At 41.2% G+C, this 26,901-nt stretch overlaps 2 protein-coding genes across 3 annotated transcripts; both read left to right on the top strand.

Annotated features, from left to right (window-relative positions):
* The first annotated feature begins 2,291 nt into the window (after window positions 1-2,291).
* On the top strand, window positions 2,292-7,632 carry tekt3 (tektin 3). 2 transcript variants are annotated; one of them, XM_078279144.1, is made up of 8 exons: window positions 2,292-2,391; window positions 2,621-3,210; window positions 3,870-3,953; window positions 4,049-4,119; window positions 4,281-4,424; window positions 5,231-5,453; window positions 6,343-6,497; window positions 7,192-7,632. In XM_078279144.1, the coding sequence occupies exons 2-8, from the start codon at window positions 2,644-2,646 to the stop codon at window positions 7,406-7,408; spliced, it is 1,461 nt and encodes a 486-aa protein (XP_078135270.1). In that variant the 5' UTR covers window positions 2,292-2,391; window positions 2,621-2,643; the 3' UTR covers window positions 7,409-7,632. The 2 variants fall into 2 exon arrangements, with proteins under 2 accessions (XP_078135270.1, XP_078135269.1); XM_078279143.1 differs by having other exon boundaries at window positions 2,621-3,237.
* Window positions 7,633-14,954: 7,322 nt separating this feature from the next.
* On the top strand, window positions 14,955-23,412 carry pmp22b (peripheral myelin protein 22b). The gene is made up of 5 exons (XM_078279446.1): window positions 14,955-15,126; window positions 15,873-15,963; window positions 16,230-16,323; window positions 19,883-20,023; window positions 21,022-23,412. The coding sequence occupies exons 2-5, from the start codon at window positions 15,886-15,888 to the stop codon at window positions 21,180-21,182; spliced, it is 474 nt and encodes a 157-aa protein (XP_078135572.1). The 5' UTR covers window positions 14,955-15,126; window positions 15,873-15,885; the 3' UTR covers window positions 21,183-23,412.
* The last annotated feature ends 3,489 nt before the right edge of the window (window positions 23,413-26,901 follow it).

The raw sequence follows: 26,901 nt of genomic DNA, 5'->3' as shown, positions 1-26,901 counted from the left end.
AAAGTCCTTTCTCATATACCGATCGATGAAATCCAAGCCCCTGTGTGCTGTCACCTGAGAGCACCTACAGAAGTTCAGTGTATCATTTATTTTGTCCCCACTGTCTAAATGTGAGCATTCACCGTTTGTCTCCTCCAAGCCAAAATGAGAAACATCCAAGGGCCAAACACCTCTGCAAAACCACAACATAAATTATAGAAATTATGGTCACTTTTCATCCCCAAACTACAGTTTAACTGCTAAGTAGCTACGATACGATACCACATATGGATATGGAATAATTTCTGAGATACTGGACATTTCAGGCCAACATTTAATTAAAAAGCTTTTTTTGTGTTTTCATTCCTGAGGGTATTACAGCATTCAGTTCAGTGTCACTGTGCTCTAAGTGGAGTAGACAGCATGCTTGCTCCCTCAGACATTTCCACTATGCAGTAATTCACAACATACTCTCATGGGCCTCAAGACCTGAGTATATATAGGCTCCTCTAACATTTCTTTCACGTTCTGCGGCCAGTCAGGAGATTGGCTGGAAAGCACTTTTCCGGTGGACGCTCGACGCTCCATCCAGGGGAGGAATTTCATAGGAGGGCTGGCTTTTCATGTTTTTCTGGAGCGTATTTATAGTGGCTGAGGTCAGGGCGGCAGAGGCATGTGGGGTGGCCTTCTTCAACCTAGCCATGTAAAGTGATGCTAAGGCCGCAGGGGTGGAGCAATGACATGTCATTCCATTCTAAATCTAAACCTCCATTTTTATGACAATAGTAGCCTGACCACGAGGTGCAAAATAGTACGCAGAGCGGCCTCTTTGAAGCCCTGCCCTTTTTAAATACTACATCACAGAGGAGGTTTCAGGGCAAGAAAAATAAACCTGCAAGCCAATCACATAGCCATCATTAGTGAGTTTGAGATTCCATGGTATGCACTTGCAAGTGTATAGAACAGATACTGTATAGTTACATTTAGAACTGGAGCTCGACCAATACATTGGCAGGATTATAATAGCAATAGTATCAATACAGACCACAATTTACATAATTTCTGCTCAAATATCTAAGATCATTTGGGCTCTATTTCGAACAGAAATGAGCATCAGGAAGACTAACACCAATTTTATTATACATATATATGCTATACCATTATAAAAGTGCTTTGGAGGCACAGTAATTGTGATTTTCCATCTGTAAAGCAAACGTTTAAACTCTGTCTGTCAATACCGCATACATACGTGGTCATAAAATGTGGATTTCCTTAGTGAAAGGAAATGGCTAGGAAATCCTTTACTGGTATATACAGTATGTATGGCTAATTGAAAAGCTCTCCTCACCTTTTTTAAGGAAAGCACAGCAAAGTCTGGCATGACAATATTTACCAGACATGATGACAACCCTGTATTAATGAACATGTAAGCACCATTGTAGGGTATATGGCAAGCTGTGTTGGCAATACACAAAGCACTAATATGTGTATATGTTGTTTGGTCAGAATTCTGTGATGAACATAGACCAGCTGAGTAACTCCTGAGTACAGCTTTGCTTGTCTCTGTAGTGGAAACCAGGCTATCTTCTGTCCAGCCCTGCCCCTTCAGAACAGATTAGTGTAAATGATCCTCATGTCCAATGGTAGGTAACACAACACAGATTATTATTCTATGCTACAGGGGTTCGTGTGGACTCTTCCTGTGGCATGAATCATTAAACAGGTGACTGTAATCTATACAGACAGCTAGCATCTCAGGGTGACGGTGAGCTATCTTATATTGCCTGGCAACCAACTGAACTCCTCTGCTTTGAAGACAAAGCTCAGATTGCTCTCCAAATTTCAAGGGAGATGACGTGTATAAAATGTGAACTTGCCAAGTTAATTACTAAGTTAAGAAGAAGGCAAGAACAATTTGCAGAGCAGCATCAGTCAAGGTCGTCATATATACAAATTCACAGAAACTATGTGGGATTATATTGCCAAGGATTTGTTGTTATTTCAAGTTGCAGTGAGCCAATACGCAGCCGCTCAGAGAATAAAAAAACAAATAAGAAAAGAAAAATTACAAACGTACAAATGTTATCTACACTGTAGTGACATTTTTTTCCCAATATATTTATTTGAACAAAGTATTGTAAAGGCACCTGCGCACCATTAATCTGAAAATCCCAGGCACAGTGTTTTAGTAACCTATGGCAACTGCTTCTGTGACAACAGAAATCTTGGACAGGCCAGCTCCTGCAGCTCAGGACTGTGCACCATTGGCTGGCTGAATGAATGACTTGCAAACTTCTCTATCTATTATGCATGTCGGTTCCTTTAGTGCGTTCTTGATCTCATTTCCAGGTAAGCACAGCTGAGAGGAAGCCAGACTGCATCGAGACTCTGAGTATCCATTTGTTCATCTTGGTAAGCCATTTCATTTTCAGTTGTTATGCTTTTTTTGTCATTTAATTGTTGATTCTTTTCCCTATTGACTTTAATGATACAAATGGAGTTATATAATGTACTTCACATCTGATCATTTATCTAAATGTCTTGGATCTATAAAAGTTCAACATTATATCTGCATTTAAATGTAAAGACAATTCACAAGCCTACACATTGAGCTGATGTAAATACATTTTGTGAAAACCAGGAGCACCCTAAGGGGAGTCAAAAATGGAGCTTTTTGGATCCACTCTAACAGCCACATATGCTCGGCCAAAAACCAGCCACTTCCTCCCTGCTATCTCCACAATGGCATCCAGCTATCGCAACACCCAGCCTGCCTTGGCCATGAATTCCAGTGCCAACCTGTGGAGGACCAACAGCTATTACAAGAGCAGCACTGTCCCACCCCCCTCTTCTTTACAGCGAGGGAATTTAGATCTGGTTCGAGCCAAGACCATGTTCTACCCATCCAACAGGACAGCTCTGTCCACCCGCTACACTCCTGACGACTGGTACAAGTCCAACATAAGCAACTACAGGGAGTCTGAGTCGTCCCGAAAGAGCGCAGAGAGACTGAGGAGAGACACCATGAGGCTGATGCAGGATAAGGAGCAGCTGACCAGACGAACCCAGGAGAACACCAGCAAGAACATTGGCGAGCGGCTCAATGACGTTGTCTTCTGGAGGTCTGAGCTGAGCCATGAGATTGACAACATGGTGACAGAGATAGCAGCTCTCACTGAAGTCAAGAGGAGGCTGGAGAGAGCCTTGGCAGAGACTGAGGGGCCCCTTCAGGTGAGGGTGGAAGGAATACATGAGTGTGTGAGTTACCTTGAATTTATCCTGTCTGGTAAGTAATATCTGATTGTGTTGTTTTGTTATTGGAACATTTTGCAGGAAATATTGACATTTCTGCAAGGACAATTTGCATTTGCCTCAGGCCTTAGTTTATTGCACTCATATTAACATATCATGTCTCAGGGTGTGACACAGTCGCTGTGGTAAAAACAGTTTTGACTAGTGTTCCTGGTTTAGTTGTAGCAACAGTGTCTGTCTGGTCTTTTACACAACTTACAAATGCAGCAATGCTTTTGCTGGGTCAAACTCTTAATTATGTCATCTCAGTGTCCTGGTAAAGAACCACTGGTCATTTGTCTCACCCAGAGTGAGTCAACTTGACCTGGGTGGAGATCTGATGACATAGACACCTTTCTAGGCTAAGATCATATGGCAGGAGGCTTTCTTAGAGACTTCTCCAGCTAACTGAAACTGGAGAATGAAGCTGATACATTGCACTATATATGCATACACCGACATATACTGTACTTATATGACATACCTGCTCACCTATTCAAATGTCACAATGAAGAAAATGCTGCATATTGAGTGAACTTTAATTATACTCTTTATACAACCATCTCAACTTGTTTTAGTCATGATCACTTTGTCAACAGGTGTCTCAAGAGTGTTTGTACCACAGAGAGAAGCGAATGTCCATTGATCTGGTACATGATGATGTAGAGAAAGACCTCATTAAGGTAACATTAAAGCAGCGGTGTGAGTATGTGTGTGACTTCTAAAAGCAACTTTGGAAAAGAAATAAGGCTATTTTATTTACCTGCTTTGCAACAAGGAAGCGGAAGTCATCAAGTCATGTCAGGAAAGGATGAGGCGACATCTGGACAGAGCCATCGCTCAGCTGGCGTGAGTCTGAAAAAGATTTACAAAGTATTACTAAAGGCAGGATTCTAATTCAGGATCTAATCATAATTTCCCAAACAATGAAATTTGACATGCATTTGATTCATCATTTGACATGCATTTGATTTATCATTTGACATGTGCTTGATTTATCGCTCCCTTAGGTCAAACCGAGCAGCCCAGCACGAATTGGAAAGAGACATGAATGACAAAGTGACAGCTCAGAGGATAGATGACAGGTGTCACTATCTAAGGAACACATCTGACGGTATCAGCTACTACAGAGGGATTGAAAGACTAGACCCCTCGTGAGTATAGGTTAATGTGATCAAATATTAATTGATCTGTTTCATCACTTCAAAAACAGCTGCTAACAATTGCTCATGTTTGTTTAAACCGGTTGGAATACCAGACTGGGCTGTTCTGTTAAATTGTCAATCACAGAGAAGCCTTTGACAGTCTTTGAAAGCAAAATTGGCTGCTGTCCTATTTTGTTCTCAAACGAGGTTCAAACATATCCTAATGAGTCTACAGCCATGCCAGCAGCTCATTGAGGCCATACTAAGACACAGTGGTGCTTTGAGCCTATTGCTAACATCAGCATGCTAACATGCTCACAATGACAATGCTAACATGCTGATGTTGGGCAGGTACATTGTTTATAATGTTTACTATTTTACATTAGCATGTTAGCATGTTGGTGCTAGATGAAAAGTCATGAGATCAGCAAATTGATTACAATTCATCCTGATGGGGACATGAATGTCTAGGCAATTTCAGGGCAATATATCTAATAGTCAAAACATTTCAGTCAAACACTCAAATGTCAACCTCATGCTGGCAGTAGAGGAAATGTCAGGAGATCAGCAAAGTCAGTAGGATTCCTCCTCTGGGGACAGTGAATGTCTGTTCAATACATCTACTAGTTGTTGAGATATTTCAGTCTGGACCAAAGTGGTGGACCAACCAACAGACCAATATTGCCTCCCTAGAGCCACACTGCTAGCATTGCTAGAAAGTATCTGACACTTGCCCAAGCCTTCTCCATATACAGCATGTTCAAAGACAGTGAGAGGATCAACTGCCAAAAAATGTATGTCGTTCTTTTTGTCAGACTCTCTCTGCCGGACTCGTGGTCCAAGTTCACAGACGATAACATCCTGCACTCCCAGAGCGAACGAGCTGCCTCCCACAAGCTCAGGGACGAGATAGAGATCCTGCTAAACACCACGTCCAACGAAATGTGGAACCAGTTCAACAATGCTAACGTAGCCTTCACAAACCGCATATCAGAAATCGCTGATGCTAAGAACAGCCTGCAGACACACCTGGCTAAGGTCGTCACCTTTTCTACATGGCCTCAATTCATAAAAGACAATACAGAATTGTTATGTTTGTCTATCAATAACTTCTATCTTGGTTGCATGATGTGATGTATCAGAATCTATTTCATTTTATTTAATTATTTATCAGAGTTCTGCCTTCTGGTGTTTCACTTAATAAGTAGTAAACCGCCTGGATTATGAAAAAAAGTGGCTTTACAGAGGCAATCATATCACATGGCTCTGATTTAAGTAAAAATTCTTTCACTCTCTTCCATCAGTGGGTTACTAAATTTGTCACTTATTAGGAAGAGATCATGTGCTATATTCAGCACTGTCTGCAAGAAATTTGCACAAAATGCAGAATGTAAAATAAGGTAATAATTTATTGTCTGCCGCATGGTCTGTAGGGGAAATTTGTCTTGTCTTGATTATTTGCATGTTTACTGTAAAATATTTCTCAAAAAAGAGGAATGGTAATAAATGCCCCTTAATTGCTTGTGTCATATTCACACTAGATCCCATTGTTCTTGGGTTAATTGCTGGGGGTTAAACTTCGAATCCACATCAGCTGTTGGATGGGTTGGAAAACTGACAGCAGCTGTGATGTGAGACACACAGTCCTTAATAAACCTCAGTCACTGTCAGTTGCAAGGAGAAGTAGTGATTCGCTGGAATTAAATTACATCAAATGGGTTTGGACAAAGCAGGCCACTGTGCAGCACTGTGCTCAGCTGATTCAAACCCCACAGTGTACAGTGTTTACTTGTTCTCTGCTTCCATCATTGAGTTCCTCCTTTACACTACCTGACTACTATTTTCATGAATGAGACACTCAGCTGTTACTACCATGATTTAACAATCAATTGTTTTTTTCTGTCATTTTATTTTTGTCATCACACAGACTCTGCAGGAGATCTTCCAGACAGAGATGCTGATTGAGTCTCTCAAGAAGGCCATCAGAGACAAAGAGTGCCCGCTGAAAGTGGCCCAAACTAGGCTGGAGGAGAGGACCCGCAGGCCCAACATAGAACTCTGCAGGGACAACCCACACCACAGGTACTGTAGCTCTGCAAATATTATTGCTTCGCCAGTGGGCAATTTGAGTATGTTGATGGTGTGGTAAAACTGGGGATACACTATTGGTGATAGATGGTCTTTTTTGCTTGCTAGTCAACATGATTATCCACACAATTAGAATCCAGAATGACCAGAATTTTCTAACAGAAATGCATTCAATCGCTTTTTTATCAAAAACACGTTTTGCTTGTCGCACAATGATTAATGATAATAACATTAATGAAATTGTACTTATTTTGGCACTTGATTTCTCATTGCTTGACTACAATCTACCTAAGATACATTAAAACATATTTAACAAACAGTGAGTGGATGCAATGCACTTTCACAATTTGTCAAAAGCTGAAAAATACTTTTTGTATTTTTCCCTTTTAGCGCTTTTAAGCTTCCTTCATGAGACGTTGATCAGTGACAAAGCGGAACTAAATTATTGCCACATAATGTACATAAATGTGTCTTTTGTGTCAAGATACATTTGATGGTGTTTTAGCCTATCTCTGACTACAATATCTCTTAAACTACAACAGTATTACATCAAAAAATCATTCTACAGTCTGTAGTACCAAGTGTCACTTAATTGCATATTTCCTGGGGCTGAAAAGGTTTCCTTCACCTCTTTCTCTCTCCTACAATTTTAACAGTAAGCTGCTTCTCGTTATGCTTCCTCATTTAGACTTGTGAGTGAGGTGAGAGAGATCGAGGACACAATGTTTAAGCTCCAGGAGAGGCTGATGGAGGCTGAGAACACGCTGCAGACTCTGGTCAAGACCAAAGTGACCCTGGAGCATGACCTGTCCATCAAGGCCAACTCACTCTTCCTGGACCAGGAAAAGTGCATGAGCATGCGCAAGACCTTTCCCAGCATGCCCCGTCTGGTGGGCTACACCTAAATCAGGTCTTAGAAAAGGGAGTGTTTGGAGGACCAATATAATTGGTTACTGTTACTGTTTTAATAGTTTTGGAGTGATTTTGAGGGTGTTGTGGATGATTTGAATGTGAACAAAATGACTAAACTTTACAGGCAATGATGTCAAAATTTGATTATAAACAATACATTATCTTAATTTTGAGTATTGTACCTGTAATGTATTTATAAGATGAATAAAAAAAAATACTTAAAATGTTGTGATGTTGAAGAATGTACTACCATTGTGATTAATCAGGCACTACTCAATGTCTCCTAATGCTTTGATTTTGCATGGTCAATTTACTGCATAATACAAGTCTTTATCCTTTCAAAATACTGGAAACTAGACTCTCTAGAGTCTAAACTCAAGACAAAGACAAACACACACATCTCTGAAGGCTTACTCAGATCTGTCAGCGTAAACTGACCTGAATGTCACCTTAAAGAAGCCCCCGGATTAGTTTGTTGCACATAGACAAATGGATTTTGAACGATCTTTGTGTTTTTACCATCCTTCTTTAATGACCCATTACTCATCGCCTCACCCATAGGAGGAGCTGTGCAAACATGTATGAAACCCCACACCCATTTTATACTGTAGGACTTGAGCCCCATACCACTCACTTCTCATTGGCCTCTTTCCTTCACCATTCATCTCCACCCCTCCGTTCCCTGGTGCCATCATGATTTAACCCGGGCTTGTTCCCACACATTTAAATATGCGGAGTGTTTCATTTAATTTTGTTTATTCAGCCTACACCTTTCAGAGGTTAAATCATCTCTGAACACACATAAACACTATCACACTTCAGACCCAAACCTTCCACTACTGAAGTAGTCTATATGCACGACGTTCCACTTCCGGGATTGCTCCGGTGCCGCCGGAAATTCTGTCTCGCCGAAGTTATGTCTCTCTTTTCGGCCGGATGTCAGTTCCCTTCCGCTTTCTTTGTGTTGGAATTTTGAACTCCGTTCGATTTTTGAGGACTATTGTTAACTGCTCCTCAGATCTCTGCAGGGTAAATCCAGACAGCTAGCTAGACCAGCTGTCCAATCTGAGTTTTCTGTTGCACGACTAAAACAACTTTTGAACGTATACATGTTCCACCAAAATAAGTTCCTTCCCGAGGATATTTTGCAGCGGCACCATGGCTCTGTCCGGCGCTTAGCACCGCCGATGACGATTGTGATTGATTTAAAGAAATGCCAATAAACCAGAGCATGTTTTTCTCCCATCCTGGACTAGCCAGACCCTCCTTCGCAGCGCTGTGGAGGAAGGTCTGGCAATGCGAGACTACTACTGAAGTAACCTTTGGCTTCACTGAGGAACGTAAACTTTGCTCGAATCACCAGTACTGTTTAGTTTAATGTTGTCTGTACAGTAGTCACCACGTCGCTTACTTGATCACCACTATCAGAGCAAAGCAGAGATCACATCACAAGGCATAATTGTATTTTCTGATTTCTAATTCTTTGATGAATCCTCTGCATTCAATTTCTGTTTCATATCCGTGCTATCTTGTAGCACCAGTGGGAAGACTATATACCAAAATATGTCTCAGTTTGAGTGAGTGTCGGTTAACAAAATGAATGAAGGTTGGAGACAGACGCCAGCTGGACTGGCATTGTAATCACAGATAAGAGATGCTACCTGGCATCTGAACTTTTGCTCAAATCTGTCATGAAATCTGGTTCCACCTAAATCCTTTCAGTGGCTTCAAGTAAAAGCATGATGACATCTCTTGTGTTAATAGAGTAGTTTGGTTATACAGATTCCTAACAGGAGGGAGGGAGTGACAATAGAGATGAACCACTTAGTGTACGTGTGTGCAACTTACACTCTGATTTAGGTGTAATGTTTTACAACTGTGTTGTCACAGTGAACTCTCTCTGCTGTGCAAACAGCATCGTGTTTGATTAAAACTTTCAGGAGCAAGTCAACTGCAGGAGGTCTCTGCCATGGTTTCCTACATGCAGTGTGTGTTTACTGTGAGAGTATATGTAGTCTCACTCCTGTGCCCAGGCACATTCCTGAGCCCTAGTATTGCAAAGAAAGGCCCCCTGTTGTCTAGCTTAGATCAAAAAACTCTCTGCTCTCATCACCTTGTGATTAAACATACTGACAGATAGCAGAGAGTTGAGGGTTTTCTACCCCCCTTATCTGTCCCCTTTTGTTTTCCCCTTCCAACTCCGGCTCAGAAAAATATAATGGAGGTACGCATAGAATCAGTTCACTTAAGTGGAATTAACCCATTTCTGTCTCATTGAGGGTACAAGTCTCTGTTTGGATGGAACACAAAAAGTCCTTCCCGTTTCACCTCCTCTACCACCCCCGCATATGGGGAATGTACTCTGGAATTCTCACCGCAGTCCAAACATATTAGAAGTTTATTCTTAACACCCCGTTCTTGTTATAGATGCCCTTTGCCCCATGTTATTTTATGTTTCTTACATACCACCATACCATACTAAAGAGCTGATCGCAGATCACTTGAGACTGGTGTCCTCAACCGAGGGTTTCTTACTCTGTGCTGTAATTACAGACTTGGCCTGAGTGTGCATCACTGAATTGGTGAAGTGGTTGGACGTCATGGAGACTATTTGCTTTACTCAAAGTATGCCAATGTAGTGTTTCTTAATTGACAAACAAATGCTAATCTGTTGGTTAGTTATAATGATGGCCACTAGATGGGAAATCTCCAAAACAGACTCACAGCCCTGACATATTATTCCATTTTGAAATGATGTTTTAACAAAATAGCCTACATACACATCAAGTAGAAACAGAGCAACATTATCATCCTATAGGAGTCATATTTCTAGCCAACTGACGAATGTAAGTGCAACATTTGCTTGCATTTTAGCTCTGTTTTGGTCTCCACCAACACCTGAAGTATTGAGCAAGTAGCGTACTGTGGGTTAATCTGAGGTTTCTTTGCAAAAAACAAATTGACTTCTTGGTGCTGACGGAAACAGGGTTGTTGAGAGTGGTGAATTTCAACCACATTGTTACAATAAATGTCCATCTAGGCTACATCAAGAGGCTAAAAAGCATCTAGCACTTAATGTAGGCTCTTTGTCTAATACCCTGAGTCAGTAACCAGGTATAAGTAAATTGAATCTTCTCCAAAGCAATTCATACTTAAAAGCGCTAATCCAGCTTCAACTACAAAAAGAAACTCAAAAACATGAAATACACTAAATACTACATATGTGCATGTAAAACTGCATGATCAGCACTACATTAAGAAATATTCAATTACAATGTTATGTAAATCGAATGGGGATGATACTGTATGTAAGCAACAAATTATTCCCAAAAACATGTGTCTGGATCATAATTGATGGGTGGAATCCAAATTACCTAAACATGACTTTTACTGGAATATCTAGTTTAAATGCCTCTCGCTCAATTATATAAAACATTCATCACTTCATCTCCAGTCATCTCAAACTGCTTGAGAGCTCATTTTGGACTGAACACTAAACATTCATGGGAACCAGCTCTTCCTGCTGCTTTTTGGATCTTTGCCAAAGCTCTGAGTTTTCTCTAGAGGCTGTTTGGCCGCTCTATTGTTGGGCTGTCTATTACTGTACGCTAGGATGAAACAAGAAAAAGAAACTAAGCGGTATTCTGTTGAGTAATCGGCCCAGTAACTGTTCTAGACTAACTCTAGAGAGAGGAAGCTGGACACAGACTGATAAGACATTTTATATTCTATGTGGTTTTCCATCCCAACTGCCAACCTTGCATACAGTGGCTCCGTGGTTGAGTCTGCTGATAACCTGCTCACGTGAGAAATCTTTGCCTCCCTAAACTTTTATTTAATCAACATTATTTCCCCCAGCATTCTGCACATAACTGTGTCTCCAATCAGGGAGTCGAGATAAGCCAGAGAAGCCTAACTGCTAACCAAAGTTCGGAGGTCAGCCACAAGGACTGGTACATACAGTACGGTACAATGTAGAGTGGTCTTGTGGGTCATTTGTGTAACTGAGTCGAATTCTGGAACAATCTATAACATTGATCTGTGAGTCCAATTCTTCACATTCTCCATAGAAAGAGGAGTGGGTGGATAATAGAGCGACACAGAAGTCAAGCTACAGTACTGCAGTCTTTCCTGCTGAATCATAGTGGGGTGAGGATGACAGAGTTATGCACTGTGGTCCGGCTTAAAGCCACATTTAATAGATTTTTTTTAATTTCTTCGTCTGTTTCCAAGGGAAGAATCACAGCACAATAAAAAACGGAACTGGTCAAACATTTTCATTTTCTTACATTTTCATGGCTGGTGACCTTCCTGTCATGCTTTTACTCCAGCCACATCTTTCACCATTTACAAATTGAATGTCACAGGATAATGTGTGAATCATGACTGTGTGATTGCAGTAAAGTCAGAATGACACACATTTCAATGCCCGAGTTTGCTGATGAGCATCACAAATAGTAAGATTTTAGGCTTATAATTAGAATTAAGTAACTGATTTATTAACATATATATTATAGCAATGGCATGACAACTTTGGTATGATTTTAGAAACCCTTCACTTTTGCACTGGCTACATTTAATAATTATCTTGTTAACTCGACCCACAGGCACAGTCTGTACTCACATCAAAGCCAATCTGTTGTGTATTTAGTGTATTTTAAGGGACAGGGCTCAGTTTACTCCTTTGTTGTCATCACTCTGTGTCTCGTCTGATTAAAGTGTGATGACAAGACAAGGGTTGTGAGTAGCTCAAAACTTATGGACACACAAACAAACAGACTGTATTTACCTCTCATCTCTCTTTCAGCCTGTCTGTATCCCCTATTTGTTTGCCCTCCTTTGTGTTCTTTGTGTCCTTTGTATTATAATTGTAGTTACTGGCATCATGTGATTTCTGTCTTGCGCTTTAGAACTATCACATATGTGCATGCAAGTACTGTATGTGTGAGTTTGAGTAAACAGTTAGGTAGATTGGTGCCAGACGATGTGTGTCGAGAGAGGGGCAGTCCGACTCAGACACGGCTGCAGTAGGAGGGGAGCTATTAAACTACTGCAACTCAGTGGTCCGACAGACAGCGGCACTTCACATGCCGATGAAAGGACACAAGGACTGACCCACCTTTGACCGACAGCCGTCAGCATCTGACACACACAAGGCAGAAAGGCCTGATTAAACAGTGACACAGATAGGCCTTCCCTCTAACCTGCAAGGAGAATCAGCTGGATCCACTGAATCGAAGTTGAGCTGAATAATATCTACTGTGAGTATGAGCTTTTTATTCATCACAGCAAATGGATTGTGATTTGAGCCAATATAAGGGAAATTGCACATAATGCAATCAAGTGAAAGAAGGCAGCCTGTCACATTATTTTAAAATCAGCAAGAATGGAATCTAATTGAGTCAAGGACAAGGGCCAATCTTTGGTCTTTTTGCTACATTATCTCTAATGCTGCTTTGTTTTACAGATCTTGTGGGATTAATTTGGTAAAAAAACAAAAACATCACTTATGATCGCCACATCTGCTTAAACACTCTTCTCTGTATTGGTATGTGGATGGAGTTACTGAAACTCAATCACGTCTACTCTCCAGATTCATGCCCCCTGGCAGAGGTCCTATCTATGGTTTTGGTATGCACTCTCACTGTCTGCCGCGCTAACGCGAAGATAAGTCGTAGCATTTTAACGACGGAGGTGAAATGTTAGACGCCGTTCCAGATGTAACATTATTCAGTATCTCCACCTGAATGTTTGTTATGTGGCTCTCCCCAGAGAGTTTAGCCCAACCCCGGCTTTACAAACGCAGTAAAGTTAACACTCCCATGTCCACTCAGCCCACTGATTGTCAGACTTTTACAAACATTGACATATAAGGGATGGGGAGCGCTTGCACAGCTACGCCACACTTTTAACAAGAATTCTCATCTACAAGTCACTGTAAACCTTTACTGTTGACCAGATCACCGCTCATATGATCAGAGTTAAGACCTGATGATTCAGTAAACAACATAACCAGAGTTACACAAATACAAATAACAGCTACAAACAACAGAACAATCATATCCGACAAAGAGATACGTCTATGCAGCTTCTGACCAAGAATGTCACATACTTTGATCACTGAGCAGCAGCAAAGCTCTTACTCAGAGCAGCACTTCATGGCTGCGATCTGGTCTTAGAACTGTCCCTTTCATGTTTGTGTGGACATGAGCCCAGCAGAAAGGCCTCTGTTTTCATGCGAGTGTGAGAAACACATGCAGAGGCATCTAGGGAGTGTGAGCTGAGTGGTGAAGAATAGAGTGGATGTTGACAGGGGCTATCAAAGTTCAGACAGCTCTAAGCTCCTCTACCAGCCGGCAGATGCGAAGACGTCTCATATGATTTGCCCATCGAAGAAGCTCAAAATTTTCTGTGCAGAGTCTGAAATCAGTTGTTGACATTTTGCAGAAGTGAAGGATTATGCGTTGAACTTAATATGTCCAGTGTTATCAGAAACCCATGGATATCATAATGTATTTAGATATGGTGCCTGTAACATGTACGACTTAAGAATCAGTCCATTACTGACATCAGACTTTGGTTAATCTGGTATATATTTACTCTGTGCAGAAGAAGATCCAGAGGGAGGAAGATGTAAGAAAGTTGATTCATACTTTTAAATGTTTACACTTTTGACCGCTCCCTATGCTCCCTGAATATATTTCCTGGAATTCCATTCATTGTTACACCCCTACTTATAGAACTTTTGTACATTTAAACATTAACAACAGGGGCTGCAATTCTTGTTCAGGGTGGAACGCCATCTCACTCCCATTGCAAATGAGTCATGTCAAACAGAGGAGAGCCCCAGATGCTATCTCTCAGTGGCGGTGCACTGGGCATACACATCCACACTTTCACACATACTGTGACTGTGAGTCACGAAGCTGACTACATGACTACCAGAGGGAAAAGAGCCCCACTACACCACAGTACAACAATGTTTAATTGCCAAGGCAACAAAAAAAGCTGAGTTTACAGGGAAATATCTCCAAAATCCCTTTCTTTTACTCTGCTATATTTATAGACATAAATGCAATCAAATTCATGGAAGCCTTGACAAAGATGTTTTGTTATGTATGTGGATACATATTTATAACTTATTTTTTCAAATATCTACTCTATATAATTAAAAAAAAATACCATTTGAAAAAAATTTATGTTGCGTATAATTCTGCTAAATATATATGCAAATATGCATATTCTATATTAACTGAGCAACAACAATAACGTGAATTTCCAAAGTGCAGTGTAATTTGTAATAACAGCAATAAAAGCTGGAAACTGTCAGAGAGAAGAAGAAGATGAAAAAAACCTCGAAAGCAGATAGCTGATTTTAGTTACCACGACAGCCAAACGAGCATTCAGCTCACTACACATACAGCAAGTTAGTAACTAAGGCAACCCACGCGCTATTACGCATGGCGCATCTATATTGGGAACCCTGGCTGTGGACCAGAGGGTCACTCCATGACGCAGCGACGCACGCAGGGCGTTGTTCTTCCATAATGAGACACTTTATAACAGAACGTCAGCGCTGGCATCAATCTAGTCTGAGAGCGACTTTTAGAACTGAGGGACTACCGCTGTTGGACTCTTTTGGAAAAACTTGCTTTTGCTTCTTGCGAGCCTGAACCTCTTTTTTTGTGGAAATACAAGCTTACCGCTCTAAGTAAGTGGACTTTGGTCTCTTCTCTTCTGAACTTCCTTATAGTCAGCTGCGTTCAGAGTGGGTCCTGGCGGATTAAATAAGGAAACGCGCTTTTCGCTGGGATACCCATTGCGCGCACAAACAGGAGGACTGTACTATCATCGCACAAAATAGCTTATTTGGTCGCTAAGAAATGATTTTATTCGATAAATTCACTTACTGTAAACGGAATTGTACTTTGCTAACCTTTTAAGTGGTTCTTATATTGCTTTTTAAATATCATGTAGCGATCAACGCTCATTACTCAAATTGTTTCCATGTTGAAGATGACACAAGTCGGCAATTTAAAGCCGTTTTAAAAGAGCAGAATGTTTGATGCAATTTGAAAAGACTCAAGCTTTTCAAGCACATTTGAGTCTGTTAGAATAAATAAAAACAAGAAATGTGGTCCCTGCCTCCTCAGCTTTAGAGTTTAATCCTGTCGCCAAATGTACTGCTCAAATCTAAATGTAATTTGTAGATTAAAAATGACTTTCTCTTAAATGTGATTTTACATGGTGGGAATAAATGGGAATCCTGCCATCCGTTAACGTTTCCCTAATGGCTGTCTGTGTTGAATGTGCTGCAGCGACACACCCATGTCCCAATCTGACAGACACAGACACACACACACACACACACACACACACACACACACACACACACACACACACACACACACACACACACACATTGACAGAGACTCTCTTCTTCTCATTACTGCCCAGATCGCCTGAAAAGATGCTGCTCCTGCTACTGGGAATCATCCTCCTGCACGTTGCTGGTCTTGTTCTTCTGTTTGTGTCAACAATTGTCAGCGTGAGTAAAACTGTCGTTATGTTTTTTTATTTGTTTTTTTTTAAGTATTAAGGATTAAATATAAATGGACAAAAATTCACTGTTGAAGCTAACCGGCATCTTATGAAGAAATATAATAATACAAAAAAAAATTGTCTCCATTATTAGAGATATACTTCATAGTTGTGGTTTAGGAATTTGAATTTGCCAGTGAAACTTGTTTTCTGATGATGATTTTGTGCTGCTCTTCACACATTACTGACCAAGTTGTATGTTGTTGACACCAGGTATGGACGACAGGTGAAACTAGCACCTCAGACCTCTGGCTAAACTGCACTGTTGCCACTGGACAATACAACTGTAATCCAGCAACAAGTGGAGGTCAGACGCATGCCTACACTTTTACTTTTACTTTAAGATAACTATTTATTTACAAAACATTGGCTAACACTTGACATTCCAATCATTGCTCTGCTGTGATACATCTCCAGATATGACGAGTCACTCTTCAGGTTTACTTTAAGCAAAATGGGCTAAACTTAAAAGCGTGTTAGCATTGGAACCAGTTTAAACCTTCCACAATGATATTAATGGGGGACTTGAATTTTGGAACTTGCTGAAATCCAACATTTACCATGTTGATGTTGTGGGTGTGTCACGGCTCCTCTGGGACTCTGGTGCCATCTAGGGCAGAGAATGTGGCAGTGCTGTGTTGATGTGCTAGCTGATAGGCTGCCACTGTATAAATAGTCGTGGTGTGATGTCCATATTCAGGTCCCGTGTTGGGAGTCCATAGTGACAGGAGTTTTGGGAGTTGTGGAGGATCAGGGTGGGGCTGCAGAGAGTATTTAAAGTTTTAGATCTGTGTGTGTGTGTGTGTGTGTGTGTGTGTGTGTGTGTGTGTGCGTGTGCGTGTGCGTGTTCGTGTACGTGTGCATGCCTGTGATGGTATGTTTGAAAGCAGGGAGACCTTGGACTACCTCATGCAGAACATAGCATGCTGATGGTGGGTCACGCCCAGTGTCAGGTCATAGTGTCCAGTGTTAGTTTGCAGGGATCATTGGGACAATTTAAGGCAGCAGCTGCAGCATTAGATTTATTTATTTACAGTCAGCCAGCCACCTCATGTTTAAATTAGATAAGATAAAGACGGGTTTATAGATTCCACTAGTTTTGATGACCCCCTACCTAATAACATTTCCATTGACCTAAAAGTAATAACTAGAAACTTCATGTGAGATCACTGTTGGGCGGCTGTATGTTTTGCTACTAAATGTGCTGTCACAGTGGTGCATGAGCTGCTGGCTGCATCTGGGTGATGTCATTTGTCTAGAATGAGCCATGCTCAGCTGGTGTGTGTTTTGTCAGGGCAGCAGTGCCTGCATACTGTGCCAGGTACAGCTTCATGGAGCAGCCAGTTTGTTTGACTTGCTTTCATTAGCGCACTGAAGCACAGTGTTTAGTTAAGAAGGCGCGTGCCCCGCTCTGTGCTTTGGTTTTGGTAGATGGAAGATAGAGGACTTTTCTCACGTGGGGGCCAAGCCTGCGTTCAGTAGAGCTTTCTTAAGCTTTGCTGAGCAATCAAGTTCCTTCTGAAGTGAATCATAATCATGGTCATCATAGTTATTTTTTAACGTATCTGTGAAATCGTTGCCTTGGTTACAAAAATATTGGCTCCATTTGGTTTTGATGACACCCTGGTGAGAAATACTCATGTCACAGTTATCGCATGCTGAGCTTAAGTTAAATATCACTTCCTTACAGCCAGGAAAATTACTTAATAGAATTTACTCACTCTAAAATTAGCTGTAGAGGAAGAATGTATTCTGCTCCCACACAGGCCTACAATACATAAACATAGTGAAATAAATACTACAGCAGTTTGTTGTTGTGCACTACTCTGCAGCACAGTGGGGTGTAGGACCTCAGAATAAAAGGCAGAAAACATCAACAGTTTCCTGTTTGGTATTACATTGGAATGCTTCTGTACGTTTTTGCATTGCAATACCTCGATAATAAACCAAGGCATTCAAGTACGTTTTTGAATATGAGTCATACTTGCTTATCAGTGATATTGTAAGCCCCATGCTAGGAAATACCCCATGTCACTGTTTCCTACTACTGGTCAGTGAAGGAAGGAAGGAGGACAAGATGTGTGTTTATCAGAAAGCAGTGATGTATTGTTGGTATTTATAGGTGACCACTATTCATAGAGCAGGGATGGAACATTTCACCCATTTCTCACAGTATTATCACACAGTATTATGTTACATCTGAGAAAATGATCATTATAATGGAATCTAATTGTTGCTCTGGTGTGGTATTATTGTGCTGGTTGCATTTTGTGGATGGAGATTTGCAGTGTGTCATGTTTCCTCCCATATCTCATCCCCTAAGCCAATGAGCTTACTGTAGCACCGTTATTGTAGGTAACCTGACTCCATCCTGGTAACCCTGTGCAATTATCCAAGATACTGTTTCCCTTTAAATCTATAACAGAGATATGTCAGGTCTTCTCTAGGAAAACTGCATGACTCTTTGTAAATGTCCACAGACAGGGAAGTAATAAATACACGGCGATGTAGTGTTTGCCATTTAAGCCTACAATGTTAAAATGTGGTTAGTCTAAGTCATACCACCACACAAAATAAGCTGTCTAATTACCTAATCATCCTTTGTGTTGCACAAGCGGTAATAAATGATGCATCATGCCTATTTTTCCATGTTGTTAGACCCCCCCCCCATTAAACCACAACAAGCCTTTGACTTACATTATGCAAGAGAATCAATAAACCACAGATGCTTGAGAATGTTGAAGGAATCGCATCAGAGATTTAAATGTCAGAGTTCAGCAGTGGGATGTGTACAAATGGAGCCATTATAAAATCCCACTTTTTATAGGCTTGTCTGGAAATATTTGCTGATGCTCTGATAGGACTTAAGCCGCCTACACATGATCCGCAGTAAAACTGCTATGCACTGGCCGTTCCATTGTTTTCCTATGGGGAGAGCAGTGTGGGCCAACTAGGCGCAACGCTACCCTTGGCGCCGCGCACTGCTCTGAATTGCCCCTGTGCACTGCACTTAAAGTTCAAAGTATGTCAACTTTGACTTAGCTGCCGCTGACCTTTCATGGTGCAACCAATTCCCAAACATTCCTGCACTGCGCTTTGCCTCTCTGCTCTGCACCCTACCTCGCGGTTTTACTGTGGATCATGCGTAGGCGGCTTTATGCAGCGGCCGCTAATGCACAAGCAGATTGAGGCGGTCCTACTTGGTCAAACACCTTGCGGAATGGCAGCATTTTATAGCACGAAAACACAACAGTAACAGCAGCCACAGCTAAAATGAAGAGTTAGATAGATCGAGAAAGGGAACGAATGAGTACGTAGGACACCCTGAGAGGCCAGGGAGACACACGCAGCAATGGATAACCCCCAGACAAGAAATGGACCCTGGACATGGATCCTGGGATTCCTGGCGTGGTGGCACGAATGAAGCACAGACACAAACACACACTCTTCAATAGATAGCATAGACAGATGGTCTTCTCTGTCAATACAGGTGTCTAATGGGTTAATGGACTTCTAGCATCCTGGCCTTGGAGGACTAACATTAACGATTGATGTGGTACATTTAGTCATAAGTCCTGCTGTGAGGGGCGCACAGAGCTTTTAGGAACAAGATACCTAGGTTTCATTGTTATGGATGAATATTGATCCATTACACATTCCCAGAAGTTAACATTACATTCTCTGTGAGAGGATGCTTCAAGACCAGCATGCTTTGGCATTTGTTTTTTTTATTTGTCTCTTCTTACCCTTCCCCTTCTCACACGCTCATTAAGTCAATGTTATATATAAATGATGCCTTTGGATAATGATGACTGTGGGTCAGTTATTGACAACACTCTCCTTCTTCTCCCTCCTCCCCCATGCAGAGTGGATTCAGGCGGTACAGGCTCTCATGATCCTGTCCATCATCTTCAGCTGCCTGTCTATGTTCCTCTTCTTCTGCCAGCTCTTCACTTTGCAGAAGGGCGGACGCTTCTTCCTCACTGGAACCTTCCAGATCCTTGCCAGTAAGTTTAATCCCCCTTTGACGCTTACCTCACAAATCCATCGAGATCAGATAGACATTATACAGGTAGATTTTGGGCTAGCATCAACACAAACTGTAAAAGGGATTTATGTTGGATTTAGGGGTGCATTTTCTCTATTTATTAATCAACTGATAATACAGTCCATTAAATCAAGTGGTGACAAATGACCATATCCCACATTACAAGGTGACATCTTCAAATTACTTGTTTCATTCGAGCAACAGTCCAAAACCAAAATGCATTCAATTCCCAATAATGTAAAACAGAGAAAGGCAGCAAAACCTCCGATTTAAGAAGTTGTAAATTTTTGCACAAACAACCACTTGACAATCAATTAAATGACTAATCTTTTCAGCACTACTCTGATTAGTACAGTACACCAATCCTCCTACACAGATAAACCAAAAGCAGATGATCCCACTGCATCTGCTGTGGCAGAGAATTAAATTAAGAGAGCCAGAGCCAGTTACTAATGGTTTAATGCTCCACTTGTCCATTGTACTTCATGCCCTTTAGCCAGAGAGTGGCTCCACTGCCAGCCCATTGTGTCCTCTCTTGGCAGCCCTTTTCAACATCCCAGGTTTGCTCTCATTACTGTGCCAGCGCTTTGTCTGGCACCCAGGTGCCCACTCAGCCAAACAGAAATGACACTGGGCACGCTGCCAGCCGCACAAGTTGAAATGTCAGGAAGGCTGGCAGTGCGGGGGTCTGACAAACACATCATGCCATGTCGGACCAGGGAGGTGGGCAGAGCAGGAAGGGCTTGCGAGGGCTGGCTCAGAGATCAATAAGCATGAAACACTGATGTAGTGTGGAGGGATGCCTTCTGGGAAACACTGACCCGCTTGCCTCCTCTGCCAGACAAGGTTCAGCTCAGGACACAAGACAGAGAGCACAATACTGCAGAGAAACACGATCCGATAATTGAACAAGATGATGGTCAGCATTACTCAGTGCTCACTTTTTCTTCCCTGCAGGTTTGTTTGTGATGAGTGGAGCCATCATCTATACGGTGATGAGTCCGCAGTGGGTGCCGGGGTCAAACAACTTTGGCTACTCCTACATCCTGGCGTGGGTGGCTTTCCCTTTGGCGCTGATCAGCGGACTCATCTATGTCATCTTGAGGAAGCGAGAATGAGCCATCACTCCATCCCAGTGTTTCCAGTAACTCCCTGTCCAACTGCAAGTGTCATCAGTCCCACTCTGAAGTATAAGTTTTGATGCCTGAGCATCAAAGCAACACAAGGCAACACACCCATATAACAGCGAGGGGGGGTAATACCAAAAATCAACAACAAAAAAACAACCAATACTGTCTCAGTTAAAAGATGTATATAGTATCTATGGTTTAAAACCTATTTATAACACTTTTTACATATATGTACATAGTTGTTGTGTTGCTCTGTCAATGGATACGCGGATGAGCTTTTGTTTCAGCTGATTAAGTGCCTCAGTGTTTGTAATGATGAAATAATTAGATGCTATTTTGTTGTGTTTTTTGCCTTTTTTGTTTTGCCAAAGAATTAGTAAAAAAAAGTAATTATTAGTATATTAACCAAAGTGCATGTATAGAAATAGAAGGGTTGGAAGAACATTTTTTTGATGGTCTTACTTTACAAAAAAAGTGGTAACATCCATGGATGTAGCATAGCCAGGAAATATAGATTTGGTCCTTTTCTATTTTGTGAATTTTCAAATTTTAGTGTTTTTATTTTCAGTATTTTTCTATTTCTTTTTTTCAACAAAAGATGGTGCTATGTATTTATCATTCCTATTACTTATAGCAATCATTTACAACCGAGTTACTTTGTTATTGTTTAGAGTCAAACAGTCATTAATCACAGTAAGAATCAGACAGAGGTACACCTGTACATACAGTGCCTGACTGCTTCTTTAGGGAACACAGTCTATTTCACATTGCAGTGTCTGATTTATTTTCTTTTTTTTTCTTCTTCATCAGCTACTGTAAAAAACAAATAACTGAGTTTGGGGGGTGCACTGATTAAATCAAAAGTGGAATGTCAGTATTACTCTGCGAGTTTGTAAAGAGTTAGATTACAGTGAAATTACTTTATATAAGCTCTATTTTAGCTCTATTTGCCTTACTTGTCCCTCATTCTAATGTTTGTGTTCACCTGGCTGTTAAAGTCTCAAGAAACCAAATTGCCTATTCAGTAGAATACCATAAAGAAAATAACACTGTGGGGCATTATAGCCTAAGAAAAAAGTATCAATTTAACATTACTAGAAAGAAATGCCACTGAGTTGAAGCCATATAAGAAAACACCAGATGACAGGAAAAACATATTTAGTATTAACTGTATATGTGAGGAAAAGGACAGAGAGGTTTGCAGTGATGATACAAATGTCTGTTTCACATACTTGAAGTTTGACATGCTGCAGTCTCTGCCCACTGACGTATAGAAGTTTATTTTTCTTCTACTGTATAAAAACGCTGTGTTGCTCATAACAGATGGTGATGACAATCTAGCCTTAAAAACACTCACTCAATAAAACTACTCTCACATTATCTTATACTGTGTATTCCACTGTTACAAGGGACTGGATTCACACTAACACTTGATGCATGCAGAATTTCAAGTCATTTTCTAGGCTGTTATGCTGTCTGTCTGTAAACTCTGAAACACACATCTCTGGGCTACAAAAGCATCATCTGGGAAAACCGCCAGTAAATGGGAATAGACATTAAAAGCAAATTCCGAACCATTTGTGGTGATGAATCTGTGTGTTAATATGCTATGAGATGGATCTAAGATGTCAGAAACTGAAATGCAGCATGCTGCATGTAAATTCCTGTGTACAGTCAAGCGAAGCAAGTCTACGTTACAGTATGCCATCAGACTCTGGTACATCAATTAAGCTGCCTCGTGCATGTGCATGGTTGTGAATGCTGTATGTGACTTGTGATACACACACTGGGGCGAAAGGCATGGCGGTTGGCACAAGATGCCAGTTATTCAAACCATGCAGCTAGTGTTTCAGTGTCAACGGTGTCTCTCATAGCATCAGAAATAAGAGGACTTGGACGTGTTCTGAACACTGTAAGCAAGGGTCTGTCCTCCACTTGACATCTCCGGTGACATCCTGTAGCCTTCCAAAACAGAGCTATGTTGTGGTGGAATTAAAGTATTTAATTCAGAGCTTACACTAGCTAGTCTGCTGTGTTTTTTTTAGCATGATGCTCATTACTGGGTTCAGTTAGAAGAGATTGCCTCTAATGACAACTGCCCTACTATTTTGTGTAAAGCAACAGAGTTCAATTGTCATGTTTACACCTAAACTTCCAAATGCTCTTGATATAACCAAAGCTACTTTTGAGTTTAATCATTAAAGGATGTTTCTTACCACCACGATTTCTGTGTCTTTTAGTAACACAACACACATATGTACAGCATGTCCAATCCATTTTTTGGAGACAAAACCTTCCTGTTTGAATGATGGAAGACTCAACCGTCACACATTTTGAGTTTACAGATTATGGCGTGTGAGGATACTGTATCTGTTCCTTTTAAAGACAACAGTCAGTCCATAACCAGCACTCCTGCACTGAGCCGATGATAAGTATCTAAATCTCCAGCAATGAAAGAGTACTCTCAGAAGGATTCTTGTTGCAGGCTTGAGAGGTCACAGCCTCCCACAGCCTCCCCCTCTGACATACTAGCACTGGGTGAAACGGGGCTATTCTGGCCTGCATGTTTGTGTGTGTTTATGTAGCTTTGAGTGTCTGAAAAAGTCTGTAAATCTGTGTACATATATTGTTTCCTGATGTCCCAATTTAATATATATCTATATTTATTTGTAGGTATACAATTAAAATTCCATTTACTTTTAGGTAGTTTAACATGTCCTGTGCAATACTGCCATCTGGTGGCCGCATATATTAACAGAACAACATTCTTGTATCGAACTTAGTAAGAAAACACTGCCTCTTTGTGGTACAATATGAGGACTACAGTTAAATCTGCTATATTTTGGAACGATTGAGTAGAGTCATTGTCTCCCTTGGGCTCGGCAGATAGATTTTTCTTATTAAAATGTGCTGAACCTCATTAATTCTGTATATGATCATTAAGCATTATCTAGAACTCAGCTTGTTGGTGAGGGTGGATACCCTCTTCCATTAGTATGCAGACATGTGATAGAGAGAGGTGATTTCTCCTACTTGTCTACTCTCTATTACCATTCAGTCAGTCTAATGAATGCTCCTCCTCCAGATCCATTATGAAGGCTTTTATGGCACAACACATCATTAGAGGTAAAGGCAGAAGACAAACGACTCTTCTAAATTTGATAAATTATTTGATAAATTCAGACAAAACAAGATAATACAAAATAAAATATGCAAGAATGAGGTACAGAAGAGGAGCAAGGTGGGGCAAACATTTAAGTGCTTTTAACCTTGATCTATCGGTTATCAGCAATGCTTTGCTTCACTTACAAACAATTAAAAACATTTAGATCTGGAGTAGCTTACAGACTCAAATACTAGCCAATGAGCAGCTCCGGTGGAGCACCAGGGGGTCAGTTCAGTTCACGTGAGTTGACAATGAATAAAATAAAGATAGGTGACAAAGTAAAAGAAAAAAACAACATATTGTTTTAGGGACAACCATGGGCCTCCTTAGCCTCAGTGCTATTCATCAGCATATACTGTATTCTACAAGTTTCTGGAACAGGAAGGATGGCCACCATTATTCCAAAACACATTCCCTCATTTGATGTTTTGATGATGGTCGAGGAGAGCACTGTCAAAACACAAAATCTCCAATAGGTTCACTTGGGTTAAGATCTGAGATGAGTCACATCATTTCATACTTAATACACCATCCAGTGACCCTTCATGCCCTGTATGTAAATTCTGCATTTGATATTTTTCCCATTTATTCAGGATTTTCCTTTAATTTGTAACCTATCTGTATCGAGTTTATTTACCTAAATGTTGCTTACTTTGACTGCTTACCATTTTTACAACTGCTGTATTCAGAACCTTTACCTACTATTAATGAAATAAATATAGAAAATTGAGAAAAACAAGTGCAATGCATGTGAGCAGGGTTCTCTCTTTGATCGGTGTAACCGACTATGGATGATCCCAAAATGTACTCCTGTCTCTCTAATCTGTACGCCTGTTCTTTCAAATCTGGACACCTCTGCCTTATATATGCATCCGCATGCACACAAACACAGTGACTACAAACATGTGGCAGGACAAAGCAGACAGACACCAGACATATCCATCACGTCATCCTGAACCAACACCAGTCTGGAAAGAATTGTCCAGTGCCTGTCACATTAACGATAGTGATGATGACAAATACATATTCTGTCATAGCTTGCGATTTTGATTTAACCACCACCTGGTTTTTGGCAGTTAAATGAGCATCATAAACTCCTGCCTTCAGATGCACTTTTCCATCAGTTGTGTGGAAATAGCAAAAGAATGACTCAAAATGAATAAAGCACAAAATCAGTGCATTGTATCTATCAAGAATTGACGGATACGCATAATTACTTTCGTGCTTAATAGGTGTCTGGGGGTTCCGCACATCATTGTTTTGCCATAATTGGGTCAAGGACAAGCTTTTAAAACAATCACTTTTCCCATCAAAGCCTTAAAAACTCCCTGTCTTGTCCGTCCACACCCAATGTCACAATCGCCTCCTGCAGCCCCCTTACTTCAAGCCCACTGGGAGATAATATTTTCTAATTTCTGGAACACATTGAGGGGGGTGCAAACAGAAGGTCCACCTTAATCTATCACAGCTCCTCCAAGGGTGCAGGGGTGCACAGTGACAGGCACAAAATTTGCAGAGCCGGTGGGGAGGAGGGCAACAGACGCAATTAAGGCTCATGAAATGCAAATAGTGCTTTATGTGAGGGGTTGGGGAGGAGGGCTAGGTCTCTCCTAGTCCTGCTGCCATCTGCTTGCCATCACCACCAGTGGAAGAACCTCTGGGTCTTGGTAATTTGTAGCCTTAATAATGTTCTCCCTCAGCCGGAGAAGAGAGAGGGAGATGGGGATGAAGGGACGTGCAGCTGGCTAAGATTAGATTTAGATTAGCTGGTCAGATCGCACGGAGTTCTGACCTCTTACACTTAAGCACAGGCATAAACACACTAGCATGTTCACACGCAAGCATGCGTTCACATGCATCACATGTGCAGGCATTACCACACATTCAGTCCCACTCTTGCTTCCACCACTACACAATACTTTCCTATACCCCATCAAAGCTGACCCTAATCCCAGGTGTACTTCTAGCCGAGTGGGTCCATAAATCCCTGAGGATGTCTGGAGGTCATTTAGGAACATGATCCCTGGCCGCTGGGGGCCGAGCGTAACCCCAAGAGCAGTTTCAGGCCCTAACTTTCCCAGAGTGGCGTTCGAAGGGGTCAAAGTGGAAACAGTGTGTTTTTTTTCTTCTTTTTTTCCCCCAATGACACAGCTATTCATTTGTCATGTGGAAAAGAAGGACCTTATTGAACCTACAGACACCACACGCTAATACCCACCGTACCAACACATTACCAAGGTCAACACTGGGCCAAAGTCAGCACCACACACACATGACCCCTGACCCTGTGTGTGTCCATCATGCTCAGGAAATAAAGCAAAGATTGGCAGCTTATGTAGTCTGGGACTAAATCAACTTCAGCTTCTGCCATACATCAAAATCACTTCTGCCAACATGCACTCGCACTGAGGGCCTAATCATTTTATCGGCAATGAAAGAGCAGAGACGATGAAGCTGGATGGAGCTTTGTGGTAGATAGAGTGCAGGCAGTGATGTGGAAGTCTTTGAATATTGTTGGATTGTATTAAAACATCAATGAGT

This window comes from Sander vitreus, chromosome 21 (genome assembly GCF_031162955.1).
Source record: "Sander vitreus isolate 19-12246 chromosome 21, sanVit1, whole genome shotgun sequence".
Taxonomy (NCBI): Eukaryota; Metazoa; Chordata; class Actinopteri; order Perciformes; family Percidae; genus Sander; species Sander vitreus.
Note: the sequence above shows the minus strand (reverse complement) of the source record. Positions and strands in the feature narration are given on the sequence as shown.